The 22,125-nt window shown below is 38.5% G+C and overlaps 2 protein-coding genes across 8 annotated transcripts in view; one reads left to right on the top strand and one right to left on the bottom strand.

The window, feature by feature from the left end:
• Window positions 1-19,222, bottom strand: part of LOC128889963 (cyclin-T) — a 20,148-nt gene extending 926 nt beyond the window's left edge. The window contains exons 1-9 of one of the 3 annotated variants that reach the window (XM_054148032.1): window positions 19,107-19,222; window positions 17,095-17,393; window positions 15,053-15,263; window positions 14,846-14,969; window positions 14,689-14,734; window positions 13,050-13,140; window positions 12,770-12,967; window positions 9,825-12,683; window positions 1-3,648 (exon numbers count right to left, since the gene is read on the bottom strand). The exon at window positions 1-3,648 is cut by the window's left edge and continues 926 nt beyond it. In XM_054148032.1, coding sequence (XP_054004007.1) covers window positions 3,577-3,648; window positions 9,825-12,683; window positions 12,770-12,967; window positions 13,050-13,140; window positions 14,689-14,734; window positions 14,846-14,969; window positions 15,053-15,263; window positions 17,095-17,240 — 3,747 coding nt within the window. In that variant the 5' untranslated portion in view covers window positions 17,241-17,393; window positions 19,107-19,222 and the 3' untranslated portion in view covers window positions 1-3,576. The other 2 variants (XM_054148031.1, XM_054148033.1) reach the window with 2 other exon arrangements.
• LOC128889969 (KAT8 regulatory NSL complex subunit 2) lies at window positions 17,826-22,108 on the top strand. Of its 5 annotated transcripts, XM_054148052.1 has the most exons (10): window positions 17,826-19,069; window positions 19,163-19,253; window positions 19,758-20,009; window positions 20,089-20,270; window positions 20,361-20,529; window positions 20,745-21,060; window positions 21,156-21,278; window positions 21,343-21,483; window positions 21,560-21,802; window positions 21,884-22,108. In XM_054148052.1, the coding sequence occupies exons 3-10, from the start codon at window positions 19,765-19,767 to the stop codon at window positions 21,893-21,895; spliced, it is 1,431 nt and encodes a 476-aa protein (XP_054004027.1). In that variant the 5' UTR covers window positions 17,826-19,069; window positions 19,163-19,253; window positions 19,758-19,764; the 3' UTR covers window positions 21,896-22,108. The 5 variants fall into 5 exon arrangements, with proteins under 5 accessions (XP_054004027.1, XP_054004031.1, XP_054004030.1 ...); XM_054148056.1 differs by lacking the exon at window positions 17,826-19,069 and having other exon boundaries at window positions 19,113-19,253; window positions 20,409-20,529; window positions 20,760-21,060; XM_054148055.1 differs by lacking the exon at window positions 17,826-19,069 and having other exon boundaries at window positions 19,113-19,253; window positions 20,409-20,529.
• Window positions 22,109-22,125: the final 17 nt, after the last annotated feature.

Here is a 22,125-nt window from a genome sequence, read left to right as displayed (position 1 = left end):
ATAATAATAATAATAATAATAATAATAATAATAATAATAATAATAATAGTAATAGTAATAATAATAATAAGTATACACTCTCCACGAATCGTCGCTTCTGTTTAAGTCCTTAAGAATAAATTTATTTACAACGCGAACACGGTTCTGTCGATCAGCTCCCGTTCGCTTCTTTAAAAAACTCTCTTCCTGAACCTCGATCGAGCTTTCTTGCTCGAAAAAAGAAACGGAAGCTCTCAAACGCACAATTCTACCTTCCCCAATCTTCTCTCGCTCTCAGAAATACAACTAATCTTCTGTTTTTCAACTTTCCGATTCGAACTTCGAAAAAATTCGACGACGACCAAAAACAAAAAAAAAAAAACTACGCCATTCGGAATAGCCGTCTCGTCCTTCGATACCATTTTACAGATTCTTGTACTCTCCGTGTCGCTGAACCGGTTAAATTGTTGAAACAGTTGTTGAAATAGATATACACATTTTATTCGCTGACTGAAAACAATTAGCAATAAACGTCGTTTGTACCACACAGCCAAGAGAGAATATGAAAGAAAAAGAGATGATGTCTTTCCACGATATTTTCCACAAACGAAACACAAGCGACGTCGACGCGTCTCGACGATCGCGGACGTGTGAGAAATCGGCACTCTTAGATTTCTCGTATCCTCTAAAGTGGAACTTTCGTTTACTCTCGGCCACGTGACGTTAACGAAAATACATATGGTCGGCGCGATAAAATAGACTCGTCGGTTCCATCCGTCTATCGTAATAAGAATGAAAAATATTCCCTCGGTATTGTTTGAACGAGCTCGCACGTTATTTTATCGCGCCGAGGGCGCTGGACACATTTATTGCTAACGTACATTTTCGTTGAACGAACGCGTCAAAAAGGCAATTTGACATAGTCGATTACGATCCACGATTTCTATGTTACGAATTCAATAATTCGTGCTTATCGGTTAATCAATAAATACATTTCCCCGGTGCACGCTTCCCGAGCTCGGCGCGAAACTCCGATATGCACAGAAAGAAGAACGACGAAGAGAATAATGGCTACGGTGTGTGTGAATTCGCTAAAAAGTTCACAAACGATGGGGGACACGTGTCGCCGTTATTGTTGTTTTTCAATTTTTTTTTTTCATTTTTGCGCCCTTATATCGTTACCACTATCATTGTTGGTGTTATTATAATTATCGTTATTAATGTTATTGATATTAATATTAATATTATTATTATAAGAACGAGAGCACGCTGAAACGTTCACGCTCCTCGCTAAGGTGTACAGTGGAATCTCGATAAATGCGATAAGATTGCAGCACGAATCTTGTTCGTTGCATTTTGTCGACAAGTGGAGTGAATGGTCGCTTAACAACGTGCGTGAAATTTTAACAAGTATGTATGGAGACATATTGTGTGAAATAGATCTTATTGGATTATCTAACTCTAGACTGATGGGCAACATTTTGTTTGTACAAGAGATGAGGAATAAAAACACTTTTAATCCAATTCCTCGCCAATTATCGAGATTCCACTGCAACGCAACAAATGCTCGGTACGAAATGTCTGCGTGAAAACAGGGCGACAACACTTCTATTCTCGGTACAGTACGCACGGCCGTTCGCAATACGGGATTCTATTATCGATTTTCTTTCTTAAAAAATAATACCTACGAAGAACAGAATCGAGTATTAACCGTGGTTCGCTAACTATGCGCATGCTTCATAAGATATTGTAGATGTAGTCTCGTCCGATGGCGCGTACTGTAATAACTTGTACCACTTGTATCTATTCTTGCGTATCTGTGTGCTGTGTGTAATTCGTCTTTATGTGGATATATGTATGTAGGCGATGCCGTGTAACCGTTGTGTGTGTGTGTGTGTGTGTGTCGAGTCATTCATTTGGTTTATTTTGGCATACAAAATAATTTTATTTACAGTCTGACAATAATATTAATTATTTTATCTATAGTCCTTTATACTAAATGGCGATAGTATAATTCGAATTACTTACTATATTATGCATGATCTCGGCTATGTACATAACAAAACGGCACGAATAAATATCATTGGACATGGACCATGTTTTTTTTTCTTTTTAGTATGCGTGTGCATGGTAATTGGTTCGCGCAAACGATTCGCTCGTTAGGGACTTGGACACTCGAATCTGTGGGAAACTAATATTTAACCAAGTATCGATGATGGGAGACGCTAAACTACTATCGATACAACTAACAATAACAAAACTGTATGTCGTATACGTTGATTAAAATGAACGAATCGTAAAATACATGATAAATTTCTTGTGTGATCTAACCGATTGAAAAAGCTGAGTATCAAAATCGTTATTAAATGCACAACGAGCGTAAGAAATCGGGAAATAAACCATTAAAAAACGATGATACAAATGATTGTGTCCTTATACTTTATCAGTGTTAAAAAAAAAAAAGGTACAAGACACTCGCGCTTGTGATCCAATGAACGATCAAGGAACACTTGTCCACGTAGTTGTACTTGTCAAACGTACGCTGATTACGCTAATGCTTTACACTTGAAGACGTCCCAGTCTAACGAATCGATCGACGATCAATCTGCTAGCCGTGAAGTTGGCGATGCATTGTCTTGCGTTCATCGATGCAAAGAAACGTGGCAGTTGAACGGAATAACAAATAGAAAAAAAAAAAGTGCGGCAACCCTCGAGATCTGAAACCTACATATCCTTGTATCGTGTTGCAAGTAAATGATTCTTCGACGTCGAGTCAACCAATTTGGATCTGTGGTTATGCGATATTGTAATGTAAATCCATCTTCCTTAGCGCACAACTCATGTTTGCGTAATGATTTTTCCAATATGAAACGATACATTTACGATTTAGTCCAAACTACTTTAAATAAAAACAAAATAAAAACAAAAGACCCCGAGGGCTACGTCGACGCAAGGCGTGATCCTTCGTAAGTTTGACCCGCTTTTTTTCCCGCAAAAAGTGGGAAAACAAAGTACGTCTCTTACGATAAAAGTAACAACGAACGACGTGCAGATACGAAACGAAGTGAAGATCAGTCGCGTGTTCCAATGACCAAGGACGAAGTGAAGTTTGCTTTCCTCTAATAACTTATCGCGTAATTTCACCTGAGTAAGAATATTATTTTCATTTCATTTTGTTCGCAGTCGAAAAGCATCGTATTGCTGATTGATTTACATCAAACTTTGGCCAACGTAAGGCGCCAAGCATACGTCTTTCTTGATTGATGTTCGGTGCAGCAGTAACCGGGAACGATGATCGTCAGAGAGAAAGAACTTTCCCTCGAGGACGTCGTGGAGGGGAGCTCGAAAGATAATTGAGGAAGATTCGTTTTCTTCTTGATCATCCGGGACGAGCTCGAGAAACGAGGATAACGACGAAAGCTGCATTCCATTGATGTCTCGACGCGGGTTTCAATAAGGACGAAGAAGCGAAGCAAAATGAGTTCCTCCGTTCCGCTGGATTTATTGATCAGGTCACTTCGGAGGGCTTCCTGAAGATTTCTTTCCATTATTTTTCTTTTCATTTTACCGATATCCTCTTCTATCAGTGTCCGAATACTACGTCGCGTGAGACTGCTGGGACTGCGACAACTTACTGGAACTTTTGTGGTGGCTAGACGTGTGTTTCTCCTGAAAATACAAACAGAACTGTGGTACTTGCTTGCGGAACGCTTCCAAGACTTTAAGGGACTTTAAAGAAGAAGTGCGACTTTGTCATGAATCAGCGAATCATTGCCATGATATCAAATACTCGCGTAAAGTTTGGTCGTCGTATATTAATATTAATTTTTTTAGTCTTTTTCGGTAAGCAATGTGGTGTTGACTTACTTACAGTTAGAAAACTAACGAAGTAGATTGATAATAAAATCATCGAAGACGTATCGTGAACACCATACTTCGAGCATGGAACTTTTTTTCTGTTCTGCTAGGCTTGTGCGAAACGAACTATTTTTCTTGGAAAATTATTATCAAAGAAATGATAATTAATAACGAGTATAGAATAATCTTGAGACGAATCGAATCGGATACCCAACTTAAAACTTAACGAATTGTTCGGTAACAATTAGTCTTCACCATACTTTAATACGGTCGTAAATGAACGAGTGTATCGTTTAAAAAAGCCGATCGAAAGAAATAAGAGTAATTCTCAAAACAAAACAACAGTCTTGATGAGAAAATTAATTGCCACAACGTTTTTAGCCTTATAGATCCATACGAGTTTACTTCAAACATTTCTTTAATATCCAAGAATCCATAACACCGAAAAGTTACGAACGTATAACTCGCCAAGACCGTCGTGTTTGAACATTACTCCCACTTCCACGAAACGAGCTTACATCTAAATGATCATTACATAAAAAAAAAAACACTAATTGCGCTAGGAGTCTCCTAAAGCGCAAGTTGAAGCGTGTCTTGAACGACAGGTACGCATGCACACAACACAGAGGAACAAGCTTATCTACTGAGCGAGCATGCCCCATGCAAAATTACACGCACACACATTTAACATTCGTGACAAACAACAACGATAATAACAACAATAGCGTCGATGTTCAACGATAACAATGGCAAACGATAGCAAAGTACCCTCCACCAAGCGAATTAAAATCAAACGTGTACTTCGATTGCTGTCTCCCAACTAAAGAAGACCATCCTTCACGTATGGTGCGTATAAATATATATAAAATATATATATATATGTATATATATAAATGAACAGACTTTTACACATGATAGTCGTATTACATAACGATAGCAGTGATATATAATGTTAGTACACAAAAAGATGCGGCGATATGGTGTGCGGTATTATATCTAAATGTAAATACACGTATACATACATACATCGTCTATTTATGTATATATACGTGTACATGGTGTTGTGTTAAGAAAGAGACAAAATAATCACTAAGGTACTTCTCGTTTCCACAGAACGTTTATTTGCGATGCTTATTTTTTTTTCTTGGTCGAACACGTGACGCGTACGATCCCTGTACGTGTGTATGTATATATATGTATATATCTATATAGATATGGATATGTATATTTATATTAATGTATATATATATTATAAATATACATATATATGTATCTATATAATGCGGGCTATAACAGTCTGATTTCCACGTAAGCACCTGCGTTTCCAGGTAAAACAACGTCCAACAACTCGAACGACAAGGGTACCAAAATGGTGGCTAACTAAGGTCAAAAGAAGAGAAAAATGGAGGAACATAAATTTACCAAAACTCTGTCACGCTGCGGCAACGTCCGTAAACGCAGATGTTTATATCGTGGCGATGGAACAGGTAACGTACGTGACAAGTGGTTGATATACATTGTGTACAGTATTTATGCAGTGTTTCCGCAATGTTACACATCCCTCTTTTGTCGTGTTCCTCTTCCGTAACTCAACGTCCGTATAATTTCATTATCACTCTGATCGATCCGCCGGTCGCATGCGTGGTTATTTATTATTTATTATCGACATTATTTAACGTATACATATACGTATATATGTATGTATTTATGTATATATATCTATACATATAACTCTTTCTTTCAATTTTCTCACGATCGGAGAGTACAAAACCTACATAATTTACCTTAGCAATTATTTTGTCTTCGTACGACTGCCACAATTGCACAAATTTAAACTATAGGCCGATACCGTCTCGTCTCTCGACAGAAGCATCACTTTTCCTATAATCTACGCATCACGCAGGGGTCCCGCTCCTTTGCAACAATCGTCTTGATTAAGGCCAGGGTTCACTTCAACCCTTCGCGATCCTACGTCGAGCAACGATCGAAAATCTGGACCGCAAAGGGTTAAACCAGGCATTGGCGAATGAATTCTCGGTGAATGCCCACTTGGCAGCTGCGTGTGCCCTTGCCTGCGAGAATCCAGTTGCCCGTGCCTCTTTTAAACTGATTCAGGAAGAACAGAGAATCGATTACCATAAACAATTCACTAAACGTCGAACATCTCTTTTTTTCGTCCTAATTCAAGGAGAAACTTTACCAAGTATTACGATTTTTACAAGGAAGAAAGAATAAAAAAGATCATCACGAGTCCGTTCTTCCTGAATATTTGAAATTGAACGAGTCGTTTTACAATAAACATTCGCTGCACCGATCTCTGATATACTCGTATAAACGCTAGAAATGGCCCACGGTTAAGTTTTCAAGAGTATAATACACGCCCTCGAAAAATAATCTTCTCTCCCGTGCAAATTTCTGTCTGCCGTTCAACTTAGAACTAAAGATTCTATCAAAAACAAAAACAAAATTATATATATGTAAACGATCCAAGTAAAAAGACTGTAAAGAATTTTGCACTGAGAGGTGAACAAAATCGGCAACGATTGTAGCAATCACACAGTACAATATTTTAGTGTAGGTTCAGAGTAGCTAGCGTTAATTGTGACAATAATTATAACAATAACAACAATTACATCGACGCGCATCTACGCTAACGGCACGATCAATTTTTGTCCGTCGCAATGGCAATCACAATACACGTGTGTGTATATATATTTGTATATGTGTGTATGTGTAAATATAAACGCATACTTAATAGATCATATTTTTAATATATTAATCACACTATCTCTCGCTCTCTTTCCACGCGTTCCTGAGATAATATCCTTTCTATATCAATGATAATTCTTACTTTGTGTATATATTGTCAAAGACCTGAACAAATATATATATACAAATATATTGATTTAGTACATAATATATATTTATATATATATATATATATATTTTTTTTTTATAAGAATACAAAAAATCTATGCGCCTCACGATACTCTAAATAAATATAAAAACAAACTGCATACACTCAAGACACGCTCGGTGATCATAGCTCGAAGCATCGTACAAGAGAAATGTAAAAAATAAAATTTCAGGCAAAGGACTCTTAACAAGTAATTGCTCGAACATAGACCGTCTCTCATAAATTCTGCGTGCTTAATGCTAAAGTTTGGTCACTCCTTAGAATCACGTATGTATATCAAAATAGTCTGAAACTCAACGTCGATTATTGTACTCTGTTATTATAAAATCATCCCTTGTATCCGTTTTATGATCAACCCTCGAGGTTTTCCCTGAACCTAACTGTGCCTAACAGCATCTATTTAATCAAACGCGATAGAAAAAATACATGGCCGCATTACTACGGATCAGAGACGAGTAAAGCTCTTATCTAAATAAAAATGTCTAGCAACGAATAAAATGTAAACGACTTTTTATTCGATACTGCTTGAAATATTGAATAAAAATTTAACCACACTAAAATGGTGGTCGAAGTAAATTGTTCAGATGAAGTAAAATTGCTAGGCCTTCTTGAAAACGTGCCAAACTCTGCCTGAGATTACCGATTAATCTGACGATATTGAGCAATTATCTCTTCTCTGTAGTAGCGTGGCCAGGTTTAATCTATCAGGTGTCGATAAAGCAAAAAACGAAGAAACTAGAACTGAAGAGACATTCGTATAAAGTTTCGTCTAGCTGTCCAGTATCCTGAATTGTTAATGGACGCGGCGCGGCTTTATTTGTCACGCGGAAAACCACCGCAGGGGAAACCCTTTGCGTTCCCTTGATCCTATAGCGACGAGAATGTTTCCAAGGTTTTACTAAAATTACTATATCTCCTTGAAACGTACAACAGTCGAAGGATAATCAAACTCGAACAGCAAAGGGTCGACCAACAACATTTGTTAATATATTTATCCGCGTATAAAATATTTACGAAACGCGATACAATGTATTAGTGCCAACGAAATTACACGTCTACACCTTTATAAATTGGTAAACATCACTGGATTCGTAGCGATATTACGCTTATGCTTTGAGCACTCTCACCGCTTCACCTTTAGAATTTTTCAAAAACTATCGATCCAAGACGAGACTCGTAAATCAATTTGCATTCGAGTCTTGCCTCGGACCAGCGTCTCCTTTACTTCGGTGCACGCGACATGTACTATTTTTTGTTCTTTTTCGTTTAAGTAACTTTATAAGTTTTTCTTCATTTTTTTTTTTTTTTTTTTTTTTGTTTATTTGTTTCCTATCAGTCATTTACCCGTCTCAAATTCAACGATTCGATATCGTAAACGCAACAACACTCCGCACACCACCCCTTACTCCAAGATCCTTTGCCAGCAAAGGAGTTTTTATTTCTTTTTTAACGATTTGCCACGCCATGCCATCTAATTGTAAGCGAAGAAGAGAAACAACTGATTCTTCTTTGTTCTGCATTGAGCACTCGTTACACGAAATCTGTCTGACTTTAAACGCAAAACATAGTTAACATAGTCGCGGGCGAGGAGTTTAACAATAAGCGGTTGCCCCTGAAAATATGCAACCCGTAAACTTCTTGCGCGCGACTGATTGCTCTCCGTCTATTTATCTGGCAGTGGTTCCATTTCTTTTCTTTCTGGAATTAACTCTTTGCAGCCTTGTTTCGAGGCAAATGGTTAAATACATAACTTGAAACGAGTGAAAAGAAAATCGTTGATTCTTCGAAATTTGAAAACCTATCCTGAAATCATTCGGAACTAAACGATAAGTCTCGTTAGGCGATGAATCGTTGATCGAAGAACTTCTTTAGCCGCTGCAGACCAATCCTCCTACAAATCGTGCTTCGTATCCTTTCTTGAAACGTAGATTCACACTCATATTAACTACTCTAAGGAGATGCGCTACAGGTACAAAGGTGGAAAGATCGAAATGGTAATTTGTAACACTAAGGGGATAGAGATCGTACGTCATGCTGCTACTTCTACCATTCACAAACTGAAAAGGAGAAGAAGAGAGAGGATTTTAGAGGCGAGGGTGAAAAGTGTGTACTCGGCGCCACTTCGCTTTCTCGACTTCCGTGTTCGCAAACCGATTTCCTATTTTTCTACTTTCCCTTTTATATTTTTTTAGTTTGAATTCTCGTACAAAGGAGAACTTTTGAGCAGATTGGCACACGACCGACAAATGTTAACGAATACCAACGGGCAAAGTCTGTTATTATTCATGCGTCCAAAAGAAGAAGAAATAGAAAAAGACGGCATAGCACGACGATGCGAACGTATTCGTAGTTATAAACAAATGCGAAATAAAAGGACAGACGACGAAGGAGATACAATGGGACCGAGAAGTAGTGACTGTACAGCGATCCCCGCTACCGTGATACCGATTTCTCCCCGCCTAAATCAAGTGGTCCAACGTTACTGGTTTCAAGTATACCACATATGTTATTCTAATGGTTTTCAAGTGACGCGAGGTAAACGTTATTCCGGTGGCGGGGGTGGCGGTGGCGAGGAACTTGGCGGAGGACCGCTCGGCAGTGGCGGAGGTGTCTTTGACTCCTGTCGAGCGGTCGCGACAGGGATCACAGGCTGACTCTGTCGCATGTTTGGTGGCAAAGTTGGCGGCGGCACAGACGTATCGATGGCACCGTCAGGCGTCATGATAACGTTCCCCGTCGGATACATCGGATACTGTTGCTGATACTGAGAGTAGTACATGACAGGATCGTAGATGTATCCGACGGGATTGTACATCGAGGGTGGTGGATAATTGGAGAAAAAGTATGGGTCTGGCTGGGACTGAGCTACGTGGGCTGCCCTCGAGTACCCAGGCTCGCCGCGAGCCGAGTTTGGATGGGGATGATGAGGATTACGAGGAATGTTACTATTGTAGGTGTCTTGCTGATAGTAGCCGTCGCGCTGGCTGGGAGCACCGTAATGGACCGCAGATCCTGATGGTGGTGGACCACGCCCGATATACTGGCGGCCGCCTCTACCGCCTCCACGTACCTTGTTATTGCTGCCTGAACTATAGTGTCTGCCGTTCTGCCGTTCGCCAAGTCGATGCTGCCCGTAGCCCGCCGACATCTGCGATTGCTTCTTCGTAGGCGGTACACTGGTCGTCGGGTTCTCCTTCGTTTCGGCGCGCTCGCGTTTGCGGCTGTCGTTAACGAATTCTGGGACGATGCTGCTCGAGCTGTTTGTCGTCGAAGACGCCCCGGAACTCCGCGAGATCCCATCCGTGCGGATCTTGATCTTCAAAGGAGCCTGGACCACGGACTGAGCTGGCGAATTCGTCACGCTGTCCGTACCTTTCAGGCGTTCCTTGGGGATGATGATCTTGATGCTGGTGTTCTGGGGAGACTTGTTCTTGTCTGGCGGTGGCATGTGTCCGGTCGTGCCCGTTGTCGATTCCGTGCTCAGATTCAATTTGTCTTTAGGAATCGTGATCTTGATCGGTACCGCGAGCACAGTCTCGTCTCCCTTTTCCTTGTCCTTCTCCCGATGCTTCTCTTTGTCCTTGTCTTTGTGTTTGTGCTTGTGCTTATCCTTAGTCTTCTCCTTGTCTTTGTGCTTGTGTTTCTCTTTCTTTTTCTTCTTTTCGCTTTTGTGGTGCTCCGATCGCTTCTCCTCCGCTGGAGCAGGGACCGTTACCGTCGTCGAGGTTGGCACGGAGACTATGAGGTCTGGGCCGCTTAGCATGGAAACGCAAAGAGCACTTATGTCAACAGTAGAAGCTAATGCGGGCTCGCTGACCGTTGGTAAAGACAGGCATTGATTCTGAACTGGAATCTGGTGGTCTGAAAGCAGTATTGGATGAGATATGGATTGTTGCTGTTGTTGATGCTGTTGCTGGAATTGCTCCTGATGCGACTGTTGCGTTGTTACTTGACTAAATGGCTGCATACCTTGTAGCAACGATGGCATCGTTGCCAAGGGCTCCTGGAGCAGAGCGCTTATACTTTGAGCGGACTTCATCGGCGACAAGTATTCTCCTTTAATCTGTTGGTGCTCAAGTTTCTTCTGTGCTCGAGCATCTTCCGTCTTATAAGCTTCCTTCTTAATTTGGAAGTCCTGAGGCTCTTGTTTCACTATACTCGTATCCATACCGTTCGTCAAACCTTGTTGATTCGACGAGATTTGCTGCTGCGCGACGAACCGCGACATGGTTGGCTCCGAGTCGAACGGTTTGATGAGCTCTGGTGGTTTCATGTCGTTCGCGATTTGCGTGGCTCTGCCATTCGACGACGGATTGTCTCTGATAGGTTGTATCAGTTCTGGAACCCTACCGAGCATCTTGACGGCCTCCAAACTGGACGTATCCTCGATCTTCACCTTGATTGGTTGCGCGTTCTCGCTAGCGCTGCCCGTGCGGTGTCTCTTGTGAGACGTTGTGGAAACGTCGCTGGCCGATCGTTTAACCGGCATCGTTTCCTGCGGTTGCAAGCCCGGAGGGCTCGCGAACGGCGATACTAAATTAAAACCTAACGACGTATCTGGTACACGCTCTTGTTTAGGAACTTTTGCTGCCGAGGGTGGCGTCTTTTGCTTAGACTTAGGCCTCTGCGAGTGGGATTCCCGAGGCGTCGGTACTTTCTCTGGACTGAACAGTGATTTGTGCTTGCCGGGAGGCGTTTGCAACACGGTCTGTTGAACTTCGGATGAATTCTTCTCCGTGTCGTCGTGCCGTGGTCGCTTTTCGGTTTTCGGGTCGTCGAGATTATTCAAGGACGCTAAATTCGACGCCTGCGAACTACCATTCTTGATCGTGTCTTTTAGTATTTGAGACACGCCGTGAGCCGTGTGCTGGCTCGACATCGTCTTCGAGGTTACGGCTTTTTGAGCTAGCAACGAGGTCGAACTGGAACTGGTCGGGGATTTCTCCTGCGCGAACGAGCCCTGGCCAAGTGGTAATTTCGTGTCGACCGCAATCGCGCCAGTTTGTAATTTTTCTGGTTGATTGTATTTCGTATGATGAGGTGGTTTCTGTGTATTCGAAGAGTACGATACGTCCAGCGCAGGTTTCGGTAGAGGTAACGGCTTCTCGATAAGCTTCCTTACCTCCTCGCACCTCTGCTCCAACGTGTCAGACTTTCTTTGTCGATCGACTCTCGACGGATCCGGATACTTGTACGATTTTTGCTCACTGTCCTTTCTATGCTCCACGGGCTTATGCCTTGGATCGTACATTCTCTTGTCGTGACCCTGATGCTTGCCCTCCGATCCGCTTAATCTATGCACGCTATGATTATTATTACTTAGTTTCTCTTGCATATTTCCATGGGGCGGCTCGAGGAGGGTTCCGACGTCCGGTCTGTACGCAACTGAATCCGTCAGCGAGTTATCCGAATTTGATTCCTTCGACGCCGCGTGACTGTGAGAATGAAGCGTGCTACTACTACTCGTACCGGTATTCGAATTGTATTCCCTTGGTAACCTCTGTCTGTTAGGATCGCGATTTGGTTCCCTAGCTTGAGTACTACTGGAGTGCCTTTGCGGTACTGGTTGTCCAACTTTCACTTCTGGTCTGTGATGATGGTTATGATGAAGCGCTTTTTGTCCAGGGGGCAACGGATGTTTGTTCAGCACGTTTGAACTAGATAAAGGTTTGTGATGATGCGAATGATGCTTGTTGATGTCCGGTACGTGAGTTTGCACAACCGCCGTAGGAGCAGCTGCTTTTTCTCTTTCTAAACGTTCGCGTTCTTTCTTTTCTCGATACTCTCGATAATCGACGGGGGGTCTCGAGGATGCAGGAACGATCTGTTTCTTTTCTTCGTGCTTTTCCGTATGATGAGGTCGACTCGCATAAAATGTAGGTCCATCGGCCGTCGTCGCGGGAGACTGTACTTTACGAGGTTCCGCATCCTAGAGAAAATGAAAAAGATAATCGAAATGTATATTGAGTTTGCTTCGTAATGTTAAATATTTAATATATAAACAAAAATACTCACGAAAGGTGAATTTGGTAAACTAGAGTGATTGATGCTTGGACTTTGATTGGCAGATATGCTCATGATTTTTCTCTTTAATCTCGATGGGCATTTATCAAATATATGGAGAAATTCGGCTGTAAGCTCTTGTAGTAGTTCAGAAGTTACAGTTCTGTCGACATACCAGAACCAATGCTTTCCTTCTGTACTCTGTGGTATCTATATAGAAACAGTTACAGTACTTGGATTAATAAACTGGTCTTCTTCAGGGTGAAGAGCACATCTTATTAACGATGTATACCTCCCAATTGGACCATTTGCACGCAAGATGTATGCAGAAACAGGCAACCACCGTTGGTTTGTACTGCAGACACATTGTTGTCAAATGTAAACTGAAAGGAAAAAATTATTGTATAAATTGACACGAGAACAAGAAGATTTTTGAACGTCGATCGCTCGACGAAATATAACCCAGGGTGTAAAAAGAACTGTACTATAAAAAAGAAAGTACGAGTTCCATTGAACATGGGTAATATCGGGATAAAACCAGGACGAATTTCTTACGATTCGTTCAATATAATTAATTACACTATTTCCAATTGTAACTTTTGTTCGTGAATAAAATTTAATTCCAAAGAGTACGTTTCCAAAACAATGACAAATTATGTATGATAAACAGCACATGTTAATGTTATACTTTTTCTTCGCGATGAGCTATACGAAAACTTCGACATAAATGAATTTATAGGTTATATTCTTCTACGAGTATAAGCCCTACAATACTCTGTTGTATCGTAACAAATTTACCGAAGTTTGCCCCAACATAATCCCATGATAAGAGTGAGTAATACTACCACAATGTTAAACTACACATCAAATGTAGAACGGAAAACTAAAATTACTGAAGTTGTTACTAAACACTAACGCTTGATATACTCGAGAGAACGTATTGTTCTAAGTAAAAAAACGTCGTTTTACTTATAGATTCGATACATTTTTACGCAAAACTTTCTCGATAAGAAAACACGTAAAAATCCCAAATAATTTTACAACAGAGATAGATTAAGACTTGATCTACACTAATCGTTCCGTCACGATTATGATCTGTTCAAATATTATTTAATCATCATCGAACCATCTAATGCACACCAGCACTTCCGATCCATCGATTTTTTAGATTACTAAATAATATTTGAATGGACTACACCTAACCATGATCGTATTATACTGGATCACTAATACAAATAAATTCTAATGGTATGTCCATTTATTCTTTTGTTTTATTTTAAAATATTTTTGTCCATTCATTCATTGTTCCGCCGGTTCCACATTCATTTCATTCATTCCTAATTTTTTTTTTGTGCATCTACATCTTAACGATAAGTGTTTGTAAATATAAAAATAAAAACTGGACAATATACCGTAATGTAAGAGAAAACGATCAGTCCTTAAGAATATTTCATTTACCTTCGATTAAGCAATCCTCATCGTGAACTTAGTTTATGAAATAAACTTCGTTTCGCTTTGGCATACGTTCTCTTTAGAATCAGACATTACCGCGACTGCAACGCAACATTCCTCCCCAAAAGTTACTGTTGACATGTAAACATTTTTATTACAACTGAGATAACATATGAAATCAAAGTAAACTTTCGTGTACCGAATTAAATTTTATATCTCATCTTCGTGCTTTGATGAGATATCGTATGAGGCTAGTTAACCGCTAGTTAAATCTATTTTTTTCGAGACAAAACCCATGTCAAACATTTCTTCACAATCCTATTGTATGTTTACTTTGCTTTCTGATATGAAAATAGGTCAGAATGTTGCGCCAGTGGCTATTGCCTGACAGTCTTAGCTTGGAAATATGCTCCAGCTGGCATCTATTTGACCAGAAGACTGCTAAGAGTAAGAGATACTAGGAAATAATGTGTAGCCACCTGTTAGATGCCATGAAGTATGAAGTCTGGGCTAAGTCCTTGCTCGCTGTAAAAAAAGGGATAGAACTTTAATACATTTTGAACATGATTGTACTATATTTTATTCTTCGTCTAAGATCAAGAATATTACAACAATCGTTAAAAACAATATATGCACCTTTAACCAGTTGACAACACCTAACAACATGTGTGTGGGGATGATCAATGGCGACATCAAACCCCAATGTTTGTAGTAAGACATTCTCATTGAAAACCAGATCCTGAGCTTGCTCGAGGTATTGCTATAAATAAATACATATTTTAGTGATAATTACAATCGTTAATAAATAAACGTTACTCCTTTCCTTGATCATTTTAATCTTACCTCAGACCTGATATCAGGTGGGGGCTGATCTCTGTGGAGACACATGTGTGCCATTTTGATAACATGTTCTAACTTGCGCGGCTGTTCTTCGACTTTTGCTGCTAAAAATAGTGCTGCTGCAGCAATTGCGTTCCTGTGGAAGTGTGACAGCGAATGGAATACGTAGAACCTGTGCATGTACACTATTGCTGTGTTGATACATAATTGCGATCTATAGTTAACTAATTAAGGAAAATATGAAATAAACAATGTATTACTTATCAGCATGTCGGTACCCTTTTCTTACATAACACAACTAGATTGTTACTTCAAATTTCAAAGAATTTTTGTGCTATTTAATCACCACCAAGATCGTTATTTATTAAAATTTATTTACAATAGAAATATTTCTTTTTTCACGTGCTTTACTTCGCACGAGTAAAGGGTCATTAACTAATAATTTAAAATAAATACAAAAATCATTTATTAAATATGTATAGTATCACATAGAATGTATCTAAATAATACTTTTATAAACTTGTTACTGGTTCTCATAGTTACCTTTACGAATCAAATAAAAATAATTAAACACATGTAATTAATGTTGAAAACAGAACATCTATAGTGATATTAAATTAAAATTAAAAAATTCAAAGCAGTAAACTAAAGTACAAAATATTGTGTGAAAATTATTTTAAAATTATTACATTAAATGGTAAGATTAGAAAATAGAGGGAACAGTAGATTATATTTAAAGAATTTTTATTTAAACTGTAAATTACATTAATATAAAAACTTTGATTAGTTAAGTCACATAATGTTGTCACATATCTTGCCTTTCATTTATTCCTTATTTGTTTTATAATCTTCTCAAGTTTAAGTTTCTTTTTGTTATCTTTTAGATTATTTATTAGCTTAATAAAAAAGAGGATATAAATTAAAACCTCAAAATAACATACAATAGAAAGAAAACAGAACAATAATTTCACTTAAAACCATAATCTCAAGATATGCTTATTAATTTTCTATTAGAATTGAAGAATATGCCGAAGTTCTCTCAACCGGTATGGTAATTAAGATATTTACACATTCAAACATGATCTGAAACATAAAAATGTTATAGAAAGTTCAAGCTGTTCCTATATTCTGTGTATCTTGAAAATATATCTGAAACATTTCTAGAATGAAAGTTTCGTTGAATTATTGTAGTTAATTAACGTAGAGTTTATATCTAGTTAAAAAAACAATGCATGTTAAATACATTACACGAAGAGGTTATACTTTTAAAGTTCATTGATCGACCTAAACATTGTCTCGATGAAGGTTAATCTATTATTGGGGCAATGGTTTAAAACTTCTACGTACAATTTATGCAGGAAAGAATTAAAGTTAAATTTCACATCAACAACAAATGAATATCTCGTTAACTTGTTAGTTATCATTACTTTCCATACAGACTTGCGATAACATGTTCACCGGCAGGCTAGACTTGTTCTCAATGCGATCTTAAAGACACGTGAATAAAGAAGAAATTGAAAATACAAGAAAAGATATACTTGCATAAGAAATATCAGCAGAAATCATGTGTTTGGTTGGTACTACTGTCAAACTTGACTTGGCAAACAATGCTGCCTTTCCATGACCCTATTCCCTGTCCTCCTTTCGTGCAGCAAAGTTCTGCTCGATATCCTCACTCACCCACAACATTTCATAACTAACGAACGCGTATCGGATAGCACGAAAATTCCCGAAATTCCATCGTACACCGAGGATGTAACGCGAGGAAGTCCAATATGGAGAATCGCGATCATGACGCGTGACCTCCTCTTTCGCACGTCACTCGTGTTTACAACACGTTACGTATTTTGCAGTTTATACCGAAATTCGAGTGATTAGGAGACCGTTACGTAAGGAGAACGCGATCGCGGAAACATACACGATCGTCGTAAGCGATTCGAAAAGATGCGAAAGCCGTAAAATGAAAAGAAATGCTTGTATGGGGACAAGGGGAAAGGGAGGTTGAGAAACACGCAACTGAACATGCACTTCGTTAAAAAGGATACACCACGAGCCGCTGTCCCATATCCTGAATGAAATTTGCTGCCTGCTGCCTGTAGCTCAGTTCCTTATCCGCGTCGATGCCGCATCTTCTGCTCGGCGTGTTTGTAAGCTGTTCTTTCGTAAAGTACCATTTTTCGTCAGCCGCCATTTATATGTACACACAACTCGGTACTAACGATGCGCACTTCACGGCGGTCGCGATGGCGGCGGGCACACACAACGCCACACAACAGCGACACGTTAGAAACTTCACGTCACTACGCTAACCGGAAACTCCGCCTCCAAGTTCATACTCGCGGAACTTTTCGCACAATGGAAAATAATCGGCACATTAATCGACGAGAAAAACAAGTCCCTCTCCTTCCGTCTTCACCCAAACCCTTCTCATTAATCATTTATCGAAAGTTCCGCGAATCTTGCCAGCCTTCAATGATTCTTTTCTTCCATCAATTCCCTGCACGATTTCATGCGTTCGATTCAAACTTTTAACCGGAAACGAAGCTTGATCACCGATTCACTCAATGGAATTCTTCTTTTTACCAAAAATGAACAAAATTTTCGCTGAAGATCGTCTTTAAGGCTAAATTCGATCATTAAAATGAAATGTCGCACTGTATAACCTAGCATAGACCTGTAAGGCCTTGTTTTATTAGTTTCTTCATTACTATTATTACTTATCTATAAGTGACTTTGTTTGTGGTTCGTTTACTAATACATACCAATACTTGTATGTAACTTGGAAAAAAAGTGGAAAAAAAATATCATGGGCTCACATTCGCAAAAATTATCTTGATTTTTTTTTTTCGCATAATGCCTTTATTTTTAATTAAATAACTCGCAATTCTCATTGGCACATGCCATTTCAAATCTCGGAAATAGTACTTTTTTTCTTCGAATTACTTCGATACCCATCCAACTTCACGGCACTGCTTTGGAATCGTGCAGGAAATGAAAAATGAACTTCAGAAATCCTTCAAAGGGTTCAGCGCTTTCGTATATTTATGAGATTATCGGAAATTTACAGAGGTTCGTGCAGAACTTCGTTAAAATCAGTTTTACGGACGTTTTATTTGTACGGATATTATACAAAACAAGATTTCTGTATATTTATAATAAATGAAATAAACTCTTCAATAGTTACATCACAGTAACGAAACGAGATTTATTTATATATAGTTTAAACTTTCGTACGGGATGGTGCATTTTCATCTAAATGCCAACGAATTTTTCTTTACAGCTTCCATGAAGTTTTTCACGGATTTAGAATTCGGTATATGTATAGAATATTAGATACACAAGTTGATCGACGATGTAAGCCGTCGATTATTTATTTCACGGAATTATCTTCCACGTGACGTATCTTTTAAACATATTTATTTACGTATTTTTTGCAGGCCATGAGGTTGGTTACAGAGAAAGAAAACGTTTAACCCTACTTCGATACCAATCAAAAATATAACCTATCGAGTAATTTTAATCACGAAATTTTTTTCGAACATCTTATGTAACGATATACCGAGTATACTGCAATGGTTTTACGCACTCGTGAAATTTACCCCATTTCATTTAAGAACTCTAAAGTACTACTCGTCTTGTCTGTATGTTGCACAAAAATTTGCAATCGCGTCGACACAGTCGGTGTGATGAATGCGTGTAATCTTTTTTCGCAGTAAACATCCGAGAAAATTTTTTTCTCGTGAGCACGTTGCGTTGATTAACGAACACGCGTGCGTACCGTAAAACCAGCTTAGCTAACACTTTACATTACAACCAACGTCATAACCTACCTGAACTTTTTCAGTCTACGGTAGGCATGAATCACGTAGTTTATCAATTAGAACTTTTGAGCTTTAAACTCCCGGAAGTGACGCAATCGTCGTTGAGCTAGTAGTATGTGCACGCAGCCAATGTTATCCATGTAGCAGCGTCCCGTTATCATAGTCCTACCGAAGGACCCCTAGTGCTGTTTATTATCGAGTATTTATTATTTATTCGCATAGAGCCTCAGACTTACAGCACGATCGTCGAATACTTTTTACGTTTCACTGTATAAATTTTTTTCTCTTGAAGTTTCCAGAAGAACGTTGACGGTGACCAGCGTGAATCAGTTGGCATTGGCACTGTCTTTCCTTCTCGGAAGAGTTTGATGTAAGAGATCACGGTAAGTTTCTAAAATAATTATGTTACGCGGCTTTCTAAAGTCCCGCTCGTTCTGTTTTATTCCGACTTTTCACAAAAACCAATCACATGTCCGCCTCATTCTTTCGAAATCCGTACATACATCAATGAAACTCCATTCAACATCCGACGTACAAAATGGCGGCGAACTACCACTTGTTACAAATATATATTTCACGATATTTGTATACTGAAATAAACATCCAAATTTCAACGTATGTAATGTTCTCTGTTTAATGCAATTTTTTACATATTAAATATATACCAATTTACTCATCATTTTGAAATGACAAAATTAATCCAATTGTGTTGATTTCCGAGGTAACTTACCGCGCTAAATTTGAAATTGTTAATCAATTCATTTCGTACTTGTGAGTTTCAACAAAGATAATTCGTTGAATATTACAAGCTCGCTACTAAAGTTCTATTATATACACTTACGAAAAATCTTTTCGTTTTAATTTTGTAATTTTTGCTATTTCTATAGGCAAGGTATGTTTCGTATCCCAAATACAACGATGCCTGTGACTACTACAGCCACTAAGAAAACGAAACAAACACAGGCTTGCTTATACGCGTCCTATGAATGTACTCAACCTTGTTTAGAAGGATACAATTATTGCGGTAAACATATTCTTGAGGATCCAACTGCACCTTTCAAACAGTGTGGCTTTGTCTACAATACTAACGGAAGAAAATGCCAGAACCCAGCACCAAAGTTAGATAGAAGAGATATTTCGTATGTATTATGTTTATATTGAAGAAAATCATCTAATATAATATTCTCTAGATTTTATACAGTTATTTATTTTCAACAGATATTGTACCGAGCATACTAGAAAAGCTCAAATAGCACGCATAAAATCAACGTCGCGTCATTCTTTGCAACAAACACCTGAAATGCTCTTACTTAATTTAAGTCATTACGTTAAACCCGCCGATTCGAGTACCGAGGATACAGAGGACGAAGAGGGAAAAGTCAAAGCTTTAGATCCTTTTAGTAAGTCTAGATCGAGTAACAAAATCGTAATTACATTAGAGGTCTTTGAAATTAAGCGAAATTAACGTCTTACTAAAATTTCAATTTCAGCTGAAGTTGATGCATTTAGAGTAAACGCGAGTGGATGTGATATTTTAGATTATGCAAGTTCTTCGGACAGTGATGTCGAACCAACGGTTGTGAGCGATACTTTGAGAGGAAGTTATCTAGATGATAGCGACGATGACAGTCTATACAGTGCACAAGAAGATCCCTTAAAGTAAGAATAGGTTCATGTGCGAGACCTCGCAATATTTACACATTAAAATAAATGTTTTTTCGTAGAATATCGGCTAGCATGCTTTGGCTTGAGCAAATCTGTCTGAATCTTCCTATTTCTTATAACACACTGCCTTGATAAAAAAAAATGACACACACTGACTTTCGTAGCTGCTTTATGCGAAAATAAGACACTCATTTCTATTGAATCATTAGTATTAATTTTTTAAGGCATGCTGGAATCTTTACTGCCGAAGAGGTGATATACATCGCACGAGAAAAACTAATTAGGTTACAGTCACTTTATATAGAGCAATTTAGAAGACTGCAATATACGCTCAGGGAAAAGAGACGAAAATATTTACACGCGCTTAAAAAGGAAAAAGAAACGTTGTGTAGTATACACGATCAACCCAAGGAACTGGCGAAAGAAAAAAAGATTTACGAGAAATTGAAAGCTTTAAACCGATATCATAGACGAAGCGGAGTTGAAGCTATATTGTATAGGAAGTCGTTAGAGCGTAGAGCACAGGTAATACATGAATATATAAAGTGATTTTATTGATGTTAACGACATTCGTTTCAGCCGAATAAATAATATCCATAAAAATGATTTATTTACTGTAGGTAACCGATGGGTCTACGCAAAAAATACCAAGTGTATCAAAGTGTATTTTTACGGAAGGTGGAGTGAAATGCGGGGAAAGAACTCTTCCCGCTGCAAAGCATTGCCGTAAACATATTCTTAAAGTAAGATTAATTAATTATAAACAAAATTGCAATATAAATTAACGATATCGTATTATATCAACAGGACCAACATCAAGTTTTATTTAAAGCATGCGGAGCGGTACGAGCAGATATAGAATGTCACGAGCCTGTACCTATAATTTTTGATACTAATTGCGTGTTTCATATGAATTTACCGAACGAATGTAAATTAGAATCGATGAAGGTAAGATAATATCAATATCAGTAATACAAATATCAGTGTTATCATTTCGAAAAATATTTCGAAAGATAATTATCAGTTTAAGGAATCCAAACCTGAAGCACCAGAAATATCGATAACAGATAGTCAGTCTATGGAAATTGATGTAGTAGGTGAAATTCAAGAAATTGATCCAGATGATGATATGGCTGGATTAATGCGAGAGATGAGCGATGCTGCGCACATAAAGCCTGCATTTAACGAAAGCCTGAATAGTGAAGCTAGCACGGATACAGCGTTTAGTTTATCGGCACAGATGAGTGATAGAGATGACCTTGTTTCTGTATGACAAAAAATTTTTGTGATTTCAAATAATAGAACGTCAATACTTATTGTTATATAATTATATTCATTTTATTTTCAGGAGATTTCATGAGTCCGTTACACCCTTAAAACGTGTAAATTTAATTACTTTCATTTATTAAACACTCGCACACGGAAAGAAGTCTTTTAAATTGAAGGTGCACATTGTGTGATAATGAAAGATACATTGATGTAAATTTATTGTTGAGCATTATTGGCGTGTGTAAATATGTAACTCGCTCACATTGTTTCATTATTCGATTTGAGAAATAAAAATATAATCGTTCATGTTCTTATTGCTTT

Source organism: Hylaeus anthracinus, unplaced genomic scaffold (genome assembly GCF_026225885.1).
Source record: "Hylaeus anthracinus isolate JK02 unplaced genomic scaffold, UHH_iyHylAnth1.0_haploid 12000, whole genome shotgun sequence".
In the NCBI taxonomy this organism is placed as follows: domain Eukaryota; kingdom Metazoa; phylum Arthropoda; class Insecta; order Hymenoptera; family Colletidae; genus Hylaeus; species Hylaeus anthracinus.
This window is presented reverse-complemented; position numbering and strand designations above follow the sequence as displayed.